General features: G+C 42.7%; 1 protein-coding gene across 3 annotated transcripts in view; it reads right to left on the bottom strand.

Moving 5' to 3' along the window:
* The window catches only part of PDE1A (phosphodiesterase 1A), a 195,534-nt gene that overhangs the window by 4,262 nt on the left and 171,831 nt on the right, over positions 1 to 19,441 (bottom strand). For all 3 annotated transcript variants that reach the window (XM_072121574.1, XM_072121575.1, XM_072121576.1), the window contains 4 exons: positions 12,312 to 12,432; positions 9,529 to 9,610; positions 7,911 to 8,031; positions 7,331 to 7,500 (listed from right to left, as the gene is read on the bottom strand). In XM_072121574.1, the coding sequence (XP_071977675.1) occupies positions 7,331 to 7,500; positions 7,911 to 8,031; positions 9,529 to 9,610; positions 12,312 to 12,432 (494 nt within the window). The remainder of the gene's footprint in view (positions 1 to 7,330; positions 7,501 to 7,910; positions 8,032 to 9,528; positions 9,611 to 12,311; positions 12,433 to 19,441) is intronic.

Below are 19,441 nucleotides of genomic sequence, written 5' to 3'. Positions count from 1 at the left end.
TATTTATATAGCGCCTACAGATTACGCAGCGCTGCACAAAGCATGACAAATTGGTCACAACTTTTCACCTGTTTGTGCAGTGGCCGGTATCACTGCAAGTTATTCCAAAATATTAGAACTTCATAGTAATCTGGGGACACTGAGTGCGTTCACACAATGCGTTGCGTCACTTTTTTCCCTGCGTTTTTGATGCATTCCAAAGGCTTCAGCCCTGATCACATGCTGAGGTTACCCTGCGTGTCCACTGCATATACTAAAACGCAACGTAACCTCAGCATGTCATCATGATTCAAGCCCTTGGAATGCATCAAAAACGCAACAAAAATTGCAAGCCATCGTGTGAATGCGCCCTGAGTAATCACTAACTTCATGTATACTAATGAGTGTGTGGGCAGCAGCGACTGTGACTAAAACCCAGTACACACACAACAATATTTTTGGTTCAGAAATAGATTGGGCAGAAACACTTATCCGGTTCATCTGAAGACTTTGCTATTCCTGGAACGTCTTTTTTTTTCCTTAAGAAAACAACTTTACATCTCATTTCTGGTTGTTAATGAAATTCAACAAAATCATTTCAAAATGATCCTAATTTTTAAAGCAAACTTAGACTAAAAGCAGCGATGACATCAATGAGTTTCCATCTCGGCATTGTTGGAGTAAAATATGTTTCCATGTGATTCAGCAGTACACAGCAGTTTGCTCGCAGAAGGTAAGAGGTAACCTGACTCCTTATCAATCATATCAATGTGTATTCTTCGAGCGCTAATGGACTGCAGATGGCTTTTTGTCTCCTCGATAATTGCGGCAGAGCACATTAGCCTACAAGTTTAAATGCCAGAGAGTCTCTTTAGAGGGATTTGCACTTTTCCAGACCAGCCTTGAAGCATCGATGGTTTCTCATTACTGCCCCTCCTTCTGCCTAAAGTCTACGCTCTACATGTCTTAGCAGACTAATTATAGGGCCATATGTCACTTTTATAGTTACTTTTTTTTAAAGGAAATGATATCTCTAAGACAAGTTTTATGACGGGAAGATGATCTATTGTTATATGTCGCCACTATTTAATACCTTTACGCATCATCGTACTATCGTAATGTACTTGTAAAGATGATTAGTAATTGTCATTAGAGTCAGGGATTGATTGCTGCAAGTTTTACTTTATTAATCCTATTTCTTGGAGATTTCATCTTTGACAATACTGAGCGTACAAGTGGTTGGGAGGTGTCACAGAATCCTCTGTTTCCATAGATAAAGGGAATAAGGTGGTCTGTACCCCAGGAATTTGAATAGGGAAACCAAAAGTCTTCTACAGTGATCCATTCTGAATGAAACGCATGTGGCACCCTTTATCTGCACTCTTTGCACTTTTAAGGAACCTCAGATGTTGGGGATACCATAGAAGTGAATGGACACAGCATGAACACTTTAGTTCACTTTCGGTAGGGGGCTCTGTCCATTATTTGTTTCCCCCTATCCTGTGGATAAACTTTTCCTCTATCCATCTGTATCATGCTATTATAAGTCATTACTTTCAGAAGAAAATATCAGCACACTATTGCAGCCTGTATGACAATAAAGAAGGGTCTCTCTTTTCCATACTGAAGATACTAAGGGCTTTGTACCCTTAAAGGGGTTGTTCAGTCACAAGAACTTATCTGTTATAGCCCCCATTGCACCTCAAATGTACAGACATGCACCCTGCCGCTCTATTCATCACTATGGCACTGACAGAGATAGCTTCCATACGCGGATATCTCCGTCAGTTCCAGAGACAGTAAATGGAGCGGCAACATGCATGTCTGACCTTCCGCTCCATTCTTTAGGGGTCCAATTGGTACCCCACCTTTTGATCCATGGGGGGTCCCCCCAATGAGACCCCACCGATCAGCATGTTACCTGTGAATAGGGACAAACCATCAATACATGTGCCAGTATTCTGTCTTGATCTCCGCTGGACCCATTGTTTTGAAAAGTGGTGAACAGGCTCCAAAATGCAAAAAAAAATGGCAATTTCTATGACATGAGCTAGAAATTGTGATTTTAACCAGCCTTGCACCCCAGATCTTATAGTTGATTTGTTGTCCTCAATGGCTCTAGTAATGTGTACACCGTGTTACATGATGCCTATGATATAATGTTGCCTACTACTACGTATTATGATCTAGTTCATCTATTGAGCATTACACTTATTGATATTGAGTATGAAGACTTGGCAGGCAGCCATCACAATGTCATGTAGGATGGGATCACAGAATCACAGGACAGACTCTATATTGATTTCCGTCATCCTAAATCCTTGCCGTCATCATATCCTGCAGTTTATGTGGCCCATGACGCTGCCCCTTCCTGATTTTTATAGCAGTCATATACTTTATTGCTGTATGTATTGTTTGTCCGGAATAAAGTCTCTTAAAATATTAATTATTTATAGCTCAGTTTACAGACAGGTTCCTCTTATATCTTCATGGATTAGGTCAAATGACATAATATGTACTATGTTCTGCTTAGAGGAGAGTTATTTTTCATGTGTCCAATATTCATTTAAGGGTCCAATATTCTTGGGTTCTTTTGGGAATGCCAAAGACTATTAGTTATTAGACAGAATTCTCATTATTAAAGGGCAAATCTGACCTAAATCTGCCCCTGGTGTCTGGATCTCTGGTATTTTCCATGTGTTATTCATCACAGGGGCATAAAGTGTTGATATATTTTTCACAAAACTTTTGTGTATTTATGCTGAATATATTCAGGGTGTCTAGTCCCAAAAATATGGCATCCCACTCACTTAAAATACCCCATAATGTAAAAACTGTCACCCCTCATGGCATCATCATTGGGGGAGGGGGCGCAATCAGTGGAGTTTCTGCGGGACTCTTATAGTTTTTGTAGAGCAATCTGTAATAGAGCCTTCTGGAGCCTGGGACTTATACAGATGCACTGAACTCGCAATTTACTGCAATACTGTAGTGTTGCAGTTTATTGTATCATAAAAAATAGTGAATCAGATAAAAGAGCCTAAAAAGAGTGAAAAAAATATTTAAAAAGATGCATTTGGAATTTTCTCTAGCTTCCCAGTACATTGCATGGCATATAAAATACTCACACTAGGGAGTATGTGATAAAGATGAAAAAAGCCTTTGTACAGTTCTGTACACCAAAAAAAATGAACTTTTAGAAGTGGTGAGCAAATAATATTAATTCCTTTATTTATACAGCGCACACAGAGCTTGCCAAATCAGTCCCTGTCCCCATGGGGCTCAAAATCTAATCAATTTACCAGTAAGTTTTGGGAGTGTGGGAGGAAACCGCAGGACCCAGAGGAAACCCATGCAAACACAGAGAGAACATACAAACTTGTTGACCTGGATGGGACTCTAACCCAGGAACCCAGCGCTGCAAGGCTGTAGTGCTAACCACTGAGCCATCGTGTTGTCCATAATGGAATTTAATACTAAAAAGGGTCAAAAAAGTTATATCTGTGTGAGAAATGCTCAGGGTTCAGGCCACATCGACTCTTCTTGTAGGCAGAAAATGAAAGTGAAAACTTCTGCTACAAATTGCATATACCATATATAAAAACCATTGACAACTGCATAAAATTGACATTTTTGCACAGTTGAATTGATGCATTAAGGGACAGCCAAGAAGGTGGTCATTTGCTCAAATCACCAAATCACATGATCCAACTGTGCCCATATTATGCCCCATGAGTGTGACCACTGATGATCTGTATCACCTGCCACCTCAGAACTCATGAAAACCATGAAAATTCACAGATCTTGCATACGTGTATACATATCTGTGTATGCCATATGTACATGCTCATATTCATGCCACAAAACATTCGAGATGATTATCCACAGAACTACAAGCTCTCATAGTCCTGGATGTGGTCAGTATTGTATTCAGGAGAGAGATTCATGGACTGGAAATAGACAGAAAACACTGCCCTCTATGGGTGAAATAACACACTGCAGAATTACTACACATTTCCAGCCTGGGGTCAGCAATTCTGTTGCAAATTATTACCAATGATTTTCATTTATTTGCAATGGAAAAGGTAAATTATATCGCAATTGGTTTTTTACGGATGCCTTGTGAAAGACCGAAGGAGACCTGCAAAAGAGACAGGTCCCTGTACTGCACCAAAAAATGATGAAAAAAAGATGCACAAAAGATGAATGGAATCTTCTGTTCCCTATAGTCTTTAATATACAGAAGCTTACCTTCTATTGAATGGGTGTTCCCATTACATATACAATTATGCAATAATTTACATAAAATGACATTATCCAATATACTTTCTGTTTCAATTCCTCACAGTTTGCTAGATCTCTGCTTGCTGTCATTCTATAGAAAGCTTCATTGTTTATTCCAGTGGACAGAAATCTGATCGTGGTCACACAGGTGCACGGCTCATTATAGCCCACAGCTCTGATTACTCTGTGATATAATGAGCCGTGCACCTGTGTGACCATGGGCAGATTTCTGTCCACTGGAAGTAAGAATAATAAAGGAATTAATATTATTATTATTATAGAAGCTTTCTATAGAATGACAGGAAGCAGAGATCTAGAAAACCGTGAGGAATTGATAGAGAAAGTATATTGGAAAATTGTAGAATTTTTATCAATAAAAACAATAACATTAATTTTCTGAAATGGGAATATCCCTTTAAATTTTTGATAAGACTGCTGGACGCAAGTGTGAACTGAGGCTTAATATACACTCACGGCCACTTTATTAGGTACACCTGTCCAACTGCTCGTTAACACTTAATTTCTAATCAGCCAATCACATGTCGGCAACTCAGTGCATTTAGTCATGTAGACATGGTCAAGACAATCTCCTGCAGTTCAAACCGAGCATCAGTATGGGGAAGACAGGTGATTTGATGCCTTTGAAAGTGGCATGGTTGTTGGTGCCAGAAGGGCTGGTCTGAGTATTTCAGAAACTGCTGATCTACTGGGATTTTCACGCACAACCATCTCTAGGGTTTACAGAGAATGGTCCGAAAAAGAAAAAACATCCAGTGAGCGGCAGTTCTGTGGGCGGAAATGCCTTGTTGATGCCAGAGGTCAGAGGAGAATGGGCAGACTGGTTCGAGCTGATAGAAAGGCGACAGTGACTCAAATCGCCACCCGTTACAACCAAGGTAGGCAGAAGAGCATCTCTGAACGCACTGTGCGTCGAAATTTGAGGCAGATGGGCTACAGCAGCAGAAGACCACACCGGGTGCCACTCCTTTCAGCTAAGAACAGGAAACTGAGGCTACAATTTGCACATGCTCATCGAAATTGGACAGTAGAAGATTGGAAAAACGTTTCCTGGTCAACATGAAAGCATGGATCCATCCTGCCTTGTATCAACGGTTCAGGCTGGTGGTGGTGGTGTCATGGTGTGGGGAATATTTTCTTGGCACTCTTTGGGCCCCTTGGTACCAATTGAGCATCGTTGCAACGCCACAGCCTACCTGAGTATTGTTGCTGACCATGTCCATCCCTTTACTTTATGACCACAATGTACCCAACATCTGATGGCTACTTTCAGCAGGATAATGCGCCATGTCATAAAGCTGGAATCATCTCAGATTGGTTTCTTGAACATGACAATGAGTTCACTGTACTCAAATGGCCTCCACAGTCACCAGATCTCAATCCAATAGAGCATCTTTGGGATGTGGTGGAACGGGAGATTCGCATCATGGATGTGCAGCTGACAAATCTGCGGCAACTGTGTGTTGCCATCATGTCAATATGGACCAAAATCTCTGAGGAATGCTTCCTGCACCTTGTTGAATCTATGCCACGCAGAATTGAGGCAGTTCTGAAGGCAAAAGGGGGTCCAACCCGTTACTAGCATGGTGTACCTAATAAAGTGGCCAGTGAGTGTATATATATATATATATATATATAGAGAGAGAGAGAGAGGAAAGACTCTTGTCCTTCCATCTCTTTCCTTGCTAATCTGCTTTTGACTGCTGAATTCTGTCTTTCTAGTAAGACGGACAGAAGCTCCCAAGTGTCAGATTACATATATGTTCAGAAGGGGGACCAATAAGTCAAAGCCCAGACAGAGACTCCAGAATGCGTGCATCTGAATTGGAAGTGGTAACGAGCATGGTGCGCCGAGCGCGGACCCCGGTGCGGGGAAGATAGTAAGGATACAAACATTAATAAACTGTTAAAACACTTTAAAACTAGGTAGGTTGGTTTCCTTTAAATAAGGTAGGCAGGTTTCCTTTAAATAAGACAGTGTCTTATATTAATTTTTGCTCCTAAAAAAGCACTAGGTCTTATTTTCAGGGGATGTCTTATATTTCCATGAAAAATAATTCACATTTATTGTTGAACAAAAACTAAACTTCTCTAACATCCTTATAACTCTCCAAACTTGTTTCATGCAGAATTTCCTGTGACTCCATTTCTATTGGAATCATTGGCCCCAATCTCTCATGTTTGGCAATAGCACTTTCCTTAAATGATCCCCTTCTTGTCAGCACTTCATGCCTGGGTAGCTGCTGGTATCACATTTGCAGCCCAATAGTCAGAGATTTTATCCCATTATTTCTTCCCCCATGTCACAACCTCTTGCAGCATCTAAAAGATCTAATACTAATAATATATCGGGGGAGATGTAGCAGTGACGGCCGCTAGGTCTTATTTTCAGGGGAGGCCTTATATTTCTAAGCTTGAACAAAATTGTACTAGGTCTTATTTTCGGGGGATGTCCTATTTTAGGGGAAACAACTGAGACAAATATATCTCAAGTGGGACAAATACATCTCAACTGGGACAAATATATCTCAACTTGGACAAATACATTCCAGCTGGGACAAATAGATCTCAATTGGGGCAAAAACATCTCAACTGTGACAAATACATTTCAAGTGGGAGAAATACATCTCAAATGGGACAAATACATCCCAGCTGGGACAATACATCTCAACTGGGACAAATACAACTCAAATAGGACAAATATGTCTCAGCTGGGACAAATACATCTCAAATAGGACAAATACATCTCAAATAGGACAAATACATCTCAACTGGGACAAATACATCTCAACTGTTGTTACATACTATTTCTTCTTTTTGAGATAAGTGACGCCTTCTAAAAAACAAACGTTGGCTTGCCGTTTCCATGGAATCAGTTTTATGCTGTAACTGGACAATTCATGTTTAGATCATCTGCATCAGCCAAGTCAGGACTGAGCTTTTATGGAAGCTACATTTATAATTGCTCAATTTGTTCCTCCTTTTTATTCTGTAAGGGCTGCGACCCTTTAACTCTGCAATAAGAAGCAATAATAGTAATTAGCAATACCTTGCACTGCCAGTTCTTTCCATCGCTCTTTGTTTTGCTGAATAACTTCAACCAAATTCTTCTTGAAATGCTGTAAGTCCACATTTGCCAAAGAGTAATCCATTGTAGGGCTCCCATCTGGTTGTGGTGTCCGTACACTGGGCTTCCTCTGCATGTCAGAATTATTCAGGCTTCAAAAGAAAAGAAAATTGATGTACTTAGGATATTCCTTAGAAAAGATATACAAACATCCTAAAGGTTTCAATAGAGATAACATAACATGGTTTGCAGGAGTGACATCAGCTGAACTCCACCATGTCTAGCAATATCGCACCAATAAAATTGCCTTTACATTGTAAAACTAATTGTATACCTTTTTCTCAGTTATTAAACCCAATGAGTACACATACAGCGCTTGGGTAAAAGAATTATTTTGTTATCAGTACGGTAGTCATTTTCACAGCCCCTGCAGCACATGCAGTCACCACTTGGTGGCAGTGTTGTATAGGAATGGATGAGGAAGGAGGAAAACAAGAAAAGAAGAACTATTCAGCAGGAACAAATCTTAACAATGGCATAAATGTAAAGTGAAGTGACAAACCTGGATTTATCGTAGACAGAATGATCGGATTTTGTAGCTTCCTCTATAAGAGGCATAACAATTTTCTCGGTTGAATCAGTTAGGAGTGTGAATGTTGGCTCCACTATGAAGTCTATAAATCCTGTAAGTTATACAGAAGAAAAATTGTCATCATCTAAACATGACATAAATCATATGCATATATTGTAATGATAAATGTAGCTTCCACTCAACAGTGGGTCTGGATCTAGATTTAGTTTTATTAAATCAAAATATATTTTCACAATGAACATTATCAGCGCCACCAAAATAAAAAAAAATGGCAGCTGCTGTGTTATAAACCTGTCCCTCTATAACATGCCACCTGCAGATAGGACACTGTGTACAATCTGCTCAGCTCCTCCTGCTCTATAACATGCAGCTTATAGATAGGATATTATGTACAATCTGCTCAGCTCCTCCTGCTCTATAACATCCTGCCTATAGATAGGACATTATGTACAATCTTCTTAGCTCCTCCTGCTCTATAACATCCTGCCTATAGATAGGACATTATGTACAATTTACTGACCTCCTCCTGGTCTATAACATGCTGACTATAGATAGGACATTATGTACAATCTGCTCAGCTCTTTCTGCTTTATAATATGCTGCCTATAGATAGGACACCGGTCTCATTTACTAAGGGTCCGAATCGCGCACTTTCGTCGGGTTTCCCAAAATTTCTGATTTACGCTGAATTGTCCCGGGATTCTGGCGCACGTGATCAAGTTGTGGCGCATTGGCGCCGGCTTTCACACAACAGAAATCGAGTGCGTGACACTTGAGTGCGTGACAACGCGACGGATTTGGAAAAAACGGGGAATTTAAAAAAGAATTTGTGTCGCAAGATCAGCACTTACATGGACTGGTGTTGAGGGGTGAATGGTGAACTGTTTGTCTTCTCTGTGTGTTTAACTTTTCTTCTTTTTCTCCTCCTGCTGGCCAGCAAACCTTTGTCTCTGTCCACTATTGTTTCACCAGACAAACCAGTTCAGCAGTCACCACTCAGCATTACCTGATCTTACCTGTGTGCGTGCAAAACCTGAGCAGAGGGTGAGCTGGGGTTATATAGCCTGTACCTGATTACTGCCAGGTGATGCAGAGCTGAAGCCATGTGGTTTATGTTTGCATTTCTAACTTTGGTTACTTTGTGTATATTGTAAACTCCCCTTTATTTTTATATTGTGTATTATATTGTATTGTGGTGTTATTTATATTAAGTAAGAAATATATCTTTGTGTGATGTTTGTTGTTAAAGGTGCAACCCAGGGGTGTATCCCTTTAAAACTCAAGGGAAATAGTTGGGTATGACACCTGTGTGTACATGGATTGTCTCTAGGTCAGAGTGTCTGATCTGACCACAGGGGAGCTGCTTGTTCCAAGGTAGCTGCAATCTATCCCCTGAATTATCAGCATTTTTGTTCTGTACATTTTATTTTTGTGCAAATAAATGCAAGCCTTTTCTTTGGACCTGAAGCCTGAGTAAAGATTTTTTTTTTTTTTAACGGCCAGAAGACCCCACATCTCAACAACCGGGATGAAGAAGGTGAACTCTGGCGGACCAGAATTACTATATCAGAGAAATAAATGAGGTTACCTATTTGTGACTGTGCTACAAGTGTTGACTTGCGGTCGCAGAGAGGTGAGAAGGGAAGTCCTAATTCCACCTCCTTGTCCCCCTGTAAATAGAAAAGTTACCATTAATATTGATGTATTACCCTTCATAAAATCTCATAGGCTTAGTGTCTTAATTGATAAGGTTGGAAAAACACATAGGTCGAACCTATATTTTAGGATGGGTTTTGTTCCGATAACCCAAGATATTTTTGCTCTTAAAAAAGGCTTCCAGGCCAACATGTACAAAGAATCCACAATAACAACCTCCTGCTTCAGAGTTCCATAGTCTCACTGCTCTTACACTAAAGACTCCATTTCTATGGAAATGGTAAAGCCGCCTCTCCTCTAGGTGTAGAGGATGCCCCCTGTTTATGGTGATGGTAGAACTGCCTCTCCTCTAGGTGTAGAGGATGTCCCCTGTCTATAGTGATGGTAGAACTGCCTCTCCTCTAGGTGTAGGAGATGCCCCCTGTCTATGGTGATGGTAGAACTGCCTCTCCTCTAGGTGTAGAGGATCCCCCCTGTCTATGGTGATGGTAAAGCCGCCTCTCCTCTAGGTGTAGAGGATGCCCCCTGTCTATGGTGATGGTAAAGCCGCCTCTCCTCTAGGTGTAGAGGATGCCCCCTGTCTATGCTGATGGTAGGACTGCCTCTCCTCTAGATGTAGAGCATGCCCCCTGTCTATGGTGATGGTAGAACCGCCTCTCCTCTAGGTGTAGAGGATGCCCCCTGTCTATGGGGATGGTAGAACTGCCTCTCCTCTAGGTGTAGAGGATGCCCCCTGTCTATGGTGATGGTAGAACTGCCTCTCCTCTAGGTGTAGAGGATGCTCCCTGTCTATGGCGATGGTAGAACTTCCTCTTCTCTAGGTGTAGAGGATGCTCCCTGTCTATGGTGATGATAGAACCGCCTCTCCTCTAGGTGTAGAGGATGCCCCCTGTCTATGGTGATGGTAGAACCGCCTGTCCTCTAGGTGTAGAGGATGCCCCCTGTCTATGGTGATAGTAGAACTGCCTCTCCTCTAGGTGTAGAGGATGCTCCCTGTCTATGGTGATGATAGAACAGCCTCTCCTCTAGGTGTAGGGGATGTCCCCTGTCTATGGTGATGATAGAACTGCCTCTCCTCTAGGTGTAGAGGATGCCCCCTGTCTATGGTGATGGTAGATACGCCTCTCCTGTAGGTGTAGAGGATGCCCCCTGTCTATGGTGATGGTAGATACGCCTCTCCTGTAGGTGTAGAGGATGCCCCCTGTCTTTGGTGATGGTAGATACGCCTCTCCTGTAGGTGTAGAGGATGCCCCCTGTCTATGGTGATGGTAGAACCACCTCTCCTCTAGGTGTAGAGGATGCCCCCTGTCTATGGTGATGGTAGAACCACCTCTCCTCTAGGTGTAGAGGATGCCCCCTGTCTATGGTGATGGTAGAACCACCTCTCCTCTAGGTGTAGAGGATGCCCCCTGTCTATGGTGATGGTAGAACTGCCTCTTCTCCTCTAGGTGTAGAGGATGCCCCCTGTCTATGGTAATGGCAGAACTGCCTCCCCTCTAGGTGTAGAGGATGCCCCCTGTCTATGGTGATGGCAGAACTGCCTCTCCTCTAGGTGTAGAGGATGCCCCCTGTCTATGGTGATGGCAGAACTGCCTCCCCTCTAGGTGTAGAGGATGCCCCCTGTCTATGGTGATGGCAGAACTGCCTCCCCTCTAGGTGTAGAGGATGCCTACAACCTATTGTACTTCTCAGGAAGAGGAGAGAAAATGAGGCAAGACCATGTCTTCGAAAATAGAATTCAAATATAACAATCCTTATTCACATAAATACATGTCACAACACATAAACATGGTAAAAGTACATAAAGTTATTGCAGAGTTACAATGGTGTTACACAGACAAAAGAGCAGTCATGCCCGGACATTTACTAAGGGCCCAATTCGCGTTTTCCCGACGTGTTACTCGAATATCTCCGATTTTGCGCCGATTTTCCCTGTGTTGCCCCAGGATTTTGGCGCACGCAATCGGATTGTGACGCATCGGCGCTGGCATGCACGTGACGGAAATCGGGGGCGTGGCCGAACGATAACCTGAAGGATTCAGAGAAACCGCCGCATTTTTTTAGAAAAAGTGTCGCGGGACACGCGCTTACCTTCACCAGGTATAGGATGGTGCATTCCGGCGGACCTCGGGGAACTTCAGCGCAACAGTTACATCTGGTGGACGTTGGAGGAACTGCCTTAGTGAATCGCCGGAAGACCCGAATCCACAGCAGAGAACGCGCTGCTGGATCGCGAATGGACCGGGTAAGTAAATCTGCCCCAGTGTATAAGAATTGATATGAAAGAGGACTGGTGAAAGCTAGTAAGGGATGAAGACTATGAACTAGATAGACCTAATGAACAATGTCTACACAGCGGAAGCTCGTGCCAACCGAGGTACTCAGGGAACATAAGTGAAATTGCCAGCTCCGATGTCCCCAGTCAGGAAAGCAGTCATCCCCAGACATCGGGGCTCATTACATGAGCTATCCTGAGGGATAATCTGAGGGCTAAAGCAATGAAACTGATGCATATAGGTAACAAAGAAAATAGGCAAAGTTGTTCTACATCCCAAGAGCTATTGATTTGTGGAATTTTTTTTAAAGTTGTTCTTTAACAATTTCATCTATATCAATACAAATGTAGAATATTTAACATATTTAATATGTATACAGGAAGCCAAAAAATACATTGATACTAGAAATAGAAAAGTGAATGGAATATTGAACTAGCACCTGTCTGAAGAACTCCTCCATCAGTAAGTCCGTCCACCGCTGATGCATATCCCATACTTTTGCAGGGTGACTGATATCAGCAGCATGAAGGATCAAGGACATGGCTTTCGATTTATCTATTCTGTGTGATAGAAGAAAACAATTCAATCTTGTCCTGAATGAAGCCAATGGCAATGACAGCCACAACCATTCAGTATTTCTCATCAAGGTCTTGTGCTAATTTATCTCATGATAAGGCTATAGAAAAGCTATAATATATGCCATCATCTAGGAGTCATGAGGCCAAGGATCTATTCCAGGATCTCCTGGATATTGTTTGCCGCTCATATTCCTGGTTTTATGGAAGGACAATTAATATTCACTTCTACAGTTGGGGAAAATAAGTATTTGATAAACTGATGATTTTGCAAACGTTCCCACCTACAAAGAAAGGAGAGGTCCAATAAAAATCACCATCAGTGTAATTTTATGTATTTTTGTTTAGATAATGTCTCTCACAGTTGAAGTGAACCTATGATACAAATTACAGACCTCCCCATTCTTTGTTGGTGGGAAAACTTGCAAAATAGGCCTGTGATCAAATACATATTTGATTTGAGACCAGGGTTGCAGTTATGGCTTTCTGCCCCTACACAGCATACAGAGTCAACTGTTTCTGACTCCATTCTCCATGTTTATTTTGGGTCCAACATCTGACAAGTTCGGGGGTCTATGTTGACCCCACATTGATCAGCCATATCCTGTAGATAGGCCATCAATGTTATTTCCTGGACAACCCCTTTAAGTATGCAACATAACATAAAAAAAGGTCTGTTATGCCTATTGTTTTGGGATTTTAAGGGAACTTGTCATCAGGATCACACATTTTCACCTAATGACCGGTTCCCGTAGTCTTTTTTACTGTGTCATCATCATTATCTCCTCTCTAGCTCTTCCTACTTCTCCATCCTTCATGCAGTCTTTAGCAGACCCTGTGCTCAGAGCAAATCTCCATCAGGTCACATCTGCAGGAGGGAGAGGGAAGGGAGGAAGAGCTAGCAGAGCATAGAGGAAATAATGAAAATGACATAGATAACCCATGGCCCATGACAGTTTGCTGGCAGGGAGCCATGTATACGATTAATTTTAGAAATAAATGAAACCTGTGCTGTTAATTATAAAAACAGATTGGGAAATAGTATTAATAAGGCTATTGGAACCTATCATTAGATGAAAATGTGTAATCCTGATGACAGGTTCCCTTTAAAAGGGAACCTGTCACCATATTTTACCTCATTAAAGCATTAGCTCCCTCAGGTTCGGTATGAAATGTCCTTTTTAGAATTCCTTATTTTATGTGAATCTCACCCATTTACCAATAAAAAATATCCTCCATAGTCAAATATAGAGCCTGCAGGGGGAGTGTTACTTCAAATGCCCCATTTATCAAGTTTCCTATAAAAATGCTTTTGATTCCATATTAAAGATAAGTATCTCATCTTTCAAATGACATCGGTTGTGGTTCTGTGAGCAGAGATACAGGAAGCTAAAGACCTGCAGATAAATATGAAAGGTCTGAAAGGTGCAATCTGAAAGATGAGATTCATATCTTTATGACTTCAAAAGCACCATACTACTAGGTACTATAGAACCAAAGGTAGTGGCATCTGACGTCATACAATCTCTCCAGCCTTTAAAAGTGACTCATCTCAGACAGATCATGACTCTTCTCTGCTTATTTTTTCCATGACTTTGGAAGAGATTTTTATAGGACGTTTCATGCCTTACCTGAGGTTAATGTGGTAAAATATGGTAACAGGTTCCCTTTAAGCAGATAGTATGGCTGTGCACATAATACACTCCATGTTCAGTATCCACTGAATAATATCTCTGTAAGACGCCATACAGTTAGGGCCAGAAATATTTGGACAGTGACACAATTTTCGCAAGTTGGGCTCTGCATGCCACCACATTGGATTTGAAATGAAACCTCTACAACAGAATTCAAGTGCAGATTGTAACGTTTAATTTGAAGGGTTGAACAAAAATATCTGATAGAAAATGTAGGAATTGTACACATTTCTTTACAAACACTCCACATTTTAGGACCTCAAAAGTAATTGGACAAATAAACATAACCCAAACAAAATATTTTTATTTTCAATATTTTGTTGCGAATCCTTTGGAGTCAATCACTGCCTTAAGTCTGGAACCCATGGACATCACCAAACGCTGGGTTTCCTCCTTAATGCTTTACAGCCGCAGCCTTCAGGTCTTGCTTGTTTGTGGGTCTTTCTGTCTTAAGTCTGGATTTGAGCAAGTGAAATGCATGCTCAATTGGGTTAAGATCTGGTGATTGACTTGGAAATTGCAGAATGTTCCACTTTTTTGCACTCATGAACTCCTGGGTAGCTTTGGCTGTATGCTTGGGGTCATTGTCCATCTGTACTATGAAGCGGCGTCCGATCAACTTTGCAGCATTTGGCTGAATCTGGGCTGAAAGTATATCCCAGTACACTTCAGAATTCATTCGGCTACTCTTGTCTGCTGTTATGTCATCAGTAAACACAAGTGACCCAGTGCCATTGAAAGCCATGCATACCCATGCCATCACGTTGCCTCCACCATGTTTTACAGAGGATGTGGTGCGCCTTGGATCATGTGCCGTTCCCTTTCTTCTCCAAACTTTTTTCTTCCCATCATTCTGGTACAGGTTGATCTTTGTCTCATCTCTCCATAGAATACTTTTCCAGAACTGAGCTGGCTTCTTGATGTGTTTTTCGGCAAATTTAACTCTGGCCTGTCTATTTTTGGAATTGATGAATGGTTTGCATCTAGATGTGAACCCTTTGTATTTACTTTCATGGAGTCTTCTCTTTACTGTTGACTTAGAGACAGATATACCTACTTCACTGAGAGTGTTCTGGACTTCACTGAGAGCGCTCTGGACTTCACTGAGAGTGTTCTGGACTTCAGTTTATGTTGTGAATGGGTTCTTCTTCACCAAAGAAAGTATGCGGCGATCATCTACCACTGTTGTCATCCGGGGACGCCCAGGCCTTTTTGAGTTCCCAAGCTCACCAGTCAATTCCTTTTTTCTCAGAATGTACCCGACTGTTGATTTTGCTACTCCAAGCATGTCTGCTCTCTCTCTGATGGATTTTTACTTTTTTTTCAGCCTAAGGATGTTCTGCTTCACCTCAATTGGGAGTTCCTTTGACCACATGTTGTCTGGTCACAGCAACAGCTTCCAAATGCAAAACCACACACCTGGAATCAACCCCAGACCTTTTAACTACTTCATTGATTACAGGTTAACGAGGGAGACGCCTTCAGAGTTAATTGCAGCCCTTAGAGTCCATTGTCCAATTACTTTTGGTCCCTTGAAAAAGAGGAGGCTATTAGAGATGAGCGAGCACTAAAATGCTCGGGTACTCGTTATTCGAGACGAACTTTTCCCGATGCTCGAGTGGTCGTTTCGAGTAACGAGCCCCATTGAAGTCAATGGGAGACTCGAGCATTTTTCAAGGGGACCAAGGCTCTGCACAGGGAAGCTTGGCCAAACACCTGGGAACCTCAGAAAAGGATGGAAACACCACGGAAATGGACAGGAAACAGCAGGGGCAGCATGCATGGATGCCTCTGAGGCTGCTTAATCGCACCATTATGCCAAAATTATGGGGAACAGCATGGCCATGACAGAGTGACCGAATGAGGCTAGATAGCATCTAAAACATGCAATAATTGACCATGACACTATAGGGGACGGCATGCAGAGGCAGCGGCAGCAGTGGCAGGCTAGAGAGTGTCATGGCGACATACCCTAAATGGACTCAGGCTTCAAACCAATGGGTGGCAGAGAGGGACCAAAGGAGGTGAGCAAGAAGCGCTCAAATAAAATCGGTACATGATAAAAGTTTGCCAGTATATTTTGTGGATTACACAGCAGGGTGACGACAAAGTTAACATGGAAGCCATGAAAACAATCCAAAATTCTGCCTGACACAGCTCGTTTGATAAGGGGACCATGTATGGAGGCAGTGAACTAGTAGTAGATTAAAGGTGCTGCAGTTAAAACTATGTTAGTTGGATCTTGGCATGGAGCTGGCGCTCCGCTGCCAAGCGAGCTTTCGCCAATCCAAGCCCCTGTCTCTAGGCTACTCCCCAAACAGCACTTCTAAGAACCTTTTGTATAAGATCAAGTGTAGTAGCGTTCTTATAAGTTTAGGATATGGCGGGTGAGGGGAATGTAAACAGATGCGCAAGAAGCGCTGAAATAATATCCGTAAATGGTAAAAGTTTGCCAGTGTATTTTGTGGATAACACAGCAGGGTGGCGACAAAGTTAACAACTTTGATGTGGAATCCATGAAAACAACCCAAATTTCGGCCTGACACACCTCGTTTGATAAAGGGACGATGTATGGAGGCAGCTATATGGACGACTTTTGGAGGTAGCAATGGAGACAACGTGTGGAGGCTGCTATGGAGACAATTCAATTTGGATAGTGCCTGTATGTGGCAGTCCAAAAAAGTTTTCAAACCAGAGGAGCAGGTAGGTGGCCCTCCATAAAAATGGAATAGATTGAGTGCCTGTATGTGGCAGTCCAAAAAAGTTTTCAAACCAGAGGAGCAGGTAGGTGGCCCTCCAGTAAAATGGAATAGATTGAGTGCCTGTATGTGGCAGTCCAAAAAAGTTTTCAAACCAGAGGAGCAGGTAGGTGGCCCTCCATAAAAATGGAATAGATTGAGTGCCTGTATGTGGCAGTCCAAAAAAGTTTTCAAACCAGAGGAGCAGGTAGGTGGCCCTCCATAAAAATGGAATAGATTGAGTGCCTGTATGTGGCAGTCCAAAAAAGTTTTCAAACCAGAGGAGCAGGTAGGTGGCCCTCCAGTAAAATGGAATAGATTGAGTGCCTGTATGTGGCAGTCCAAAAAAGTTTTCAAACCAGAGGAGCAGGTAGGTGGCCCTCCATAAAAATGGAATAGATTGAGTGCCTGTATGTGGCAGTCCAAAAAAGTTTTCAAACCAGAGGAGCAGGTAGGTGGCCCTCCAGAAAAATGGAATAGATTGAGTGCCTGTATGTGGCAGTCCAAAAAAGTTTTCAAACCAGAGGAGCAGGTAGGTGGCCCTCCAGTAAAATGGAATAGATTGAGTGCCTGTATGTGGCAGTCCAAAAAAGTTTTCAAACCAGAGGAGCAGGTAGGTGGCCCTCCATAAAAATGGAATAGATTGAGTGCCTGTATGTGGCAGTCCAAAAAAGTTTTCAAACCAGAGGAGCAGGTAGGTGGCCCTCCAGTAAAATGGAATAGATTGAGTGCCTGTATGTGGCAGTCCAAAAAAGTTTTCAAACCAGAGGAGCAGGTAGGTGGCCCTCCAGAAAAATGGAATAGATTGAGTGCCTGTATGTGGCAGTCCAAAAAAGTTTTCAAACCAGAGGAGCAGGTAGGTGGCCCTCCAGAAAAATGGAATAGATTGAGTGCCTGTATGTGGCAGTCCAAAAAAGTTTTCAAACCAGAGGAGCAGGTAGGTGGCCCTCCAGTAAAATGGAATAGATTGAGTGCCTGTATGTGGCAGTCCAAAAAAGTTTTCAAACCAGAGGAGCAGGTAGGTGGCCCTCCATAAAAATGGAATAGATTGAGTGCCTGTATGTGGCAGTCCAAAAAAGTTTTCAAACCAGAGGAGCAGGTAGGTGGCCCTCCATAAAAATGGAATAGATTGAGTGCCTGTATGTGGCAGTCCAAAAAAGTTTTCAAACCAGAGGAGCAGGTAGGTGGCCCTCCAGAAAAATGGAATAGATTGAGTGCCTGTATGTGGCAGTCCAAAAAAGTTTTCAAACCAGAGGAGCAGGTAGGTGGCCCTCCATAAAAATGGAATAGATTGAGTGCCTGTATGTGGCAGTCCAAAAAAGTTTTCAAACCAGAGGAGCAGGTAGGTGGCCCTCCAGTAAAATGGAATAGATTGAGTGCCTGTATGTGGCAGTCCAAAAAAGTTTTCAAACCAGAGGAGCAGGTAGGTGGCCCTCCAGAAAAATGGAATAGATTGAGTGCCTGTATGTGGCAGTCCAAAAAAGTTTTCAAACCAGAGGAGCAGGTAGGTGGCCCTCCAGAAAAATGGAATAGATTGAGTGCCTGTATGTGGCAGTCCAAAAAAGTTTTCAAACCAGAGGAGCAGGTAGGTGGCCCTCCAGAAAAATGGAATAGATTGAGTGCCTGTATGTGGCACTCCCAAAAATTGTTTAAAACAGAGGACCGGGTCGGTGGCCCTCCATAAAAATTAAATGCATAAAGTACTATAGCTAGAGCCAGTGGGCCCTGTCAAAAAATAGCCAGTTTCCTCTGCTTTACTGTACAAAGAGGAGGAGAAGGGGGAAAATGAGGAGGAGGAGGAGTGGATAAATTATTCAGGTTGAGCTTCCTTCACCTGGTGGAGATTGGAAATTAGGAGAAATCCAGGCTTTATTCATCTTAATAAGCGTCAGCCTGTCAGCGCTGTCAGTCGACAGGCGTGTACGCTTATCGGTGATGATGCCACCAGCTGCACTGAAAACCCGCTCGGACAAGACGCTAGCGGCAGGGCAGGCAAGAACCTCCAAGGCGTACAGCGCCAGTTCGTGCCACATGTCCAGCTTTGAAACCCAGTAGTTGTAGGGAGCTGTGTGATTTAGGACGATGGTATGGTCAGCTACGTACTCCCTCACCATCTTTCTGTAAAGATCAGCCCTACTCTGCCGAGACTGGGGACAGGTGACAGTGTCTTGCTGGGGTGACATAAAGCTGGCAAAAGCCTTGTAAAGCGTACCCTTGCCAGTGCTGGACAAGCTGCCTGCTCGCCTACTCTCCCTCGCTACTTGTCCCGCAGAACTACGCACTCTGCCGCTAGCGCTGTCAGAAGGGAAATACTGTTTCAGCTTGTGAACCAGGGCCTGCTGGTATTCATGCATTCTCACACTCCTTTCCTCTCCAGGGATGAGAGTGGAAAGATTTTGCTTGTACCGTGGGTCCAGGAGAGTGAACACCCAGTAATCGGTGCTGGAATAAATTCTTTGAAAGCGAGGGTCACGGGATAGGCAGCCTAGCATGAAATCTGCCATATGCGCCAGAGTACCAACGCGTAAGAATTCACTCCCCTCACTGGCCTGACTGTCCATT

Source organism: Engystomops pustulosus, chromosome 8 (genome assembly GCF_040894005.1).
Source record: "Engystomops pustulosus chromosome 8, aEngPut4.maternal, whole genome shotgun sequence".
Classification (NCBI taxonomy): domain Eukaryota; kingdom Metazoa; phylum Chordata; class Amphibia; order Anura; family Leptodactylidae; genus Engystomops; species Engystomops pustulosus.
The sequence above is the reverse complement of the archived record's forward strand: the minus strand, read 5'-3'. Positions and strand labels throughout refer to the sequence as shown.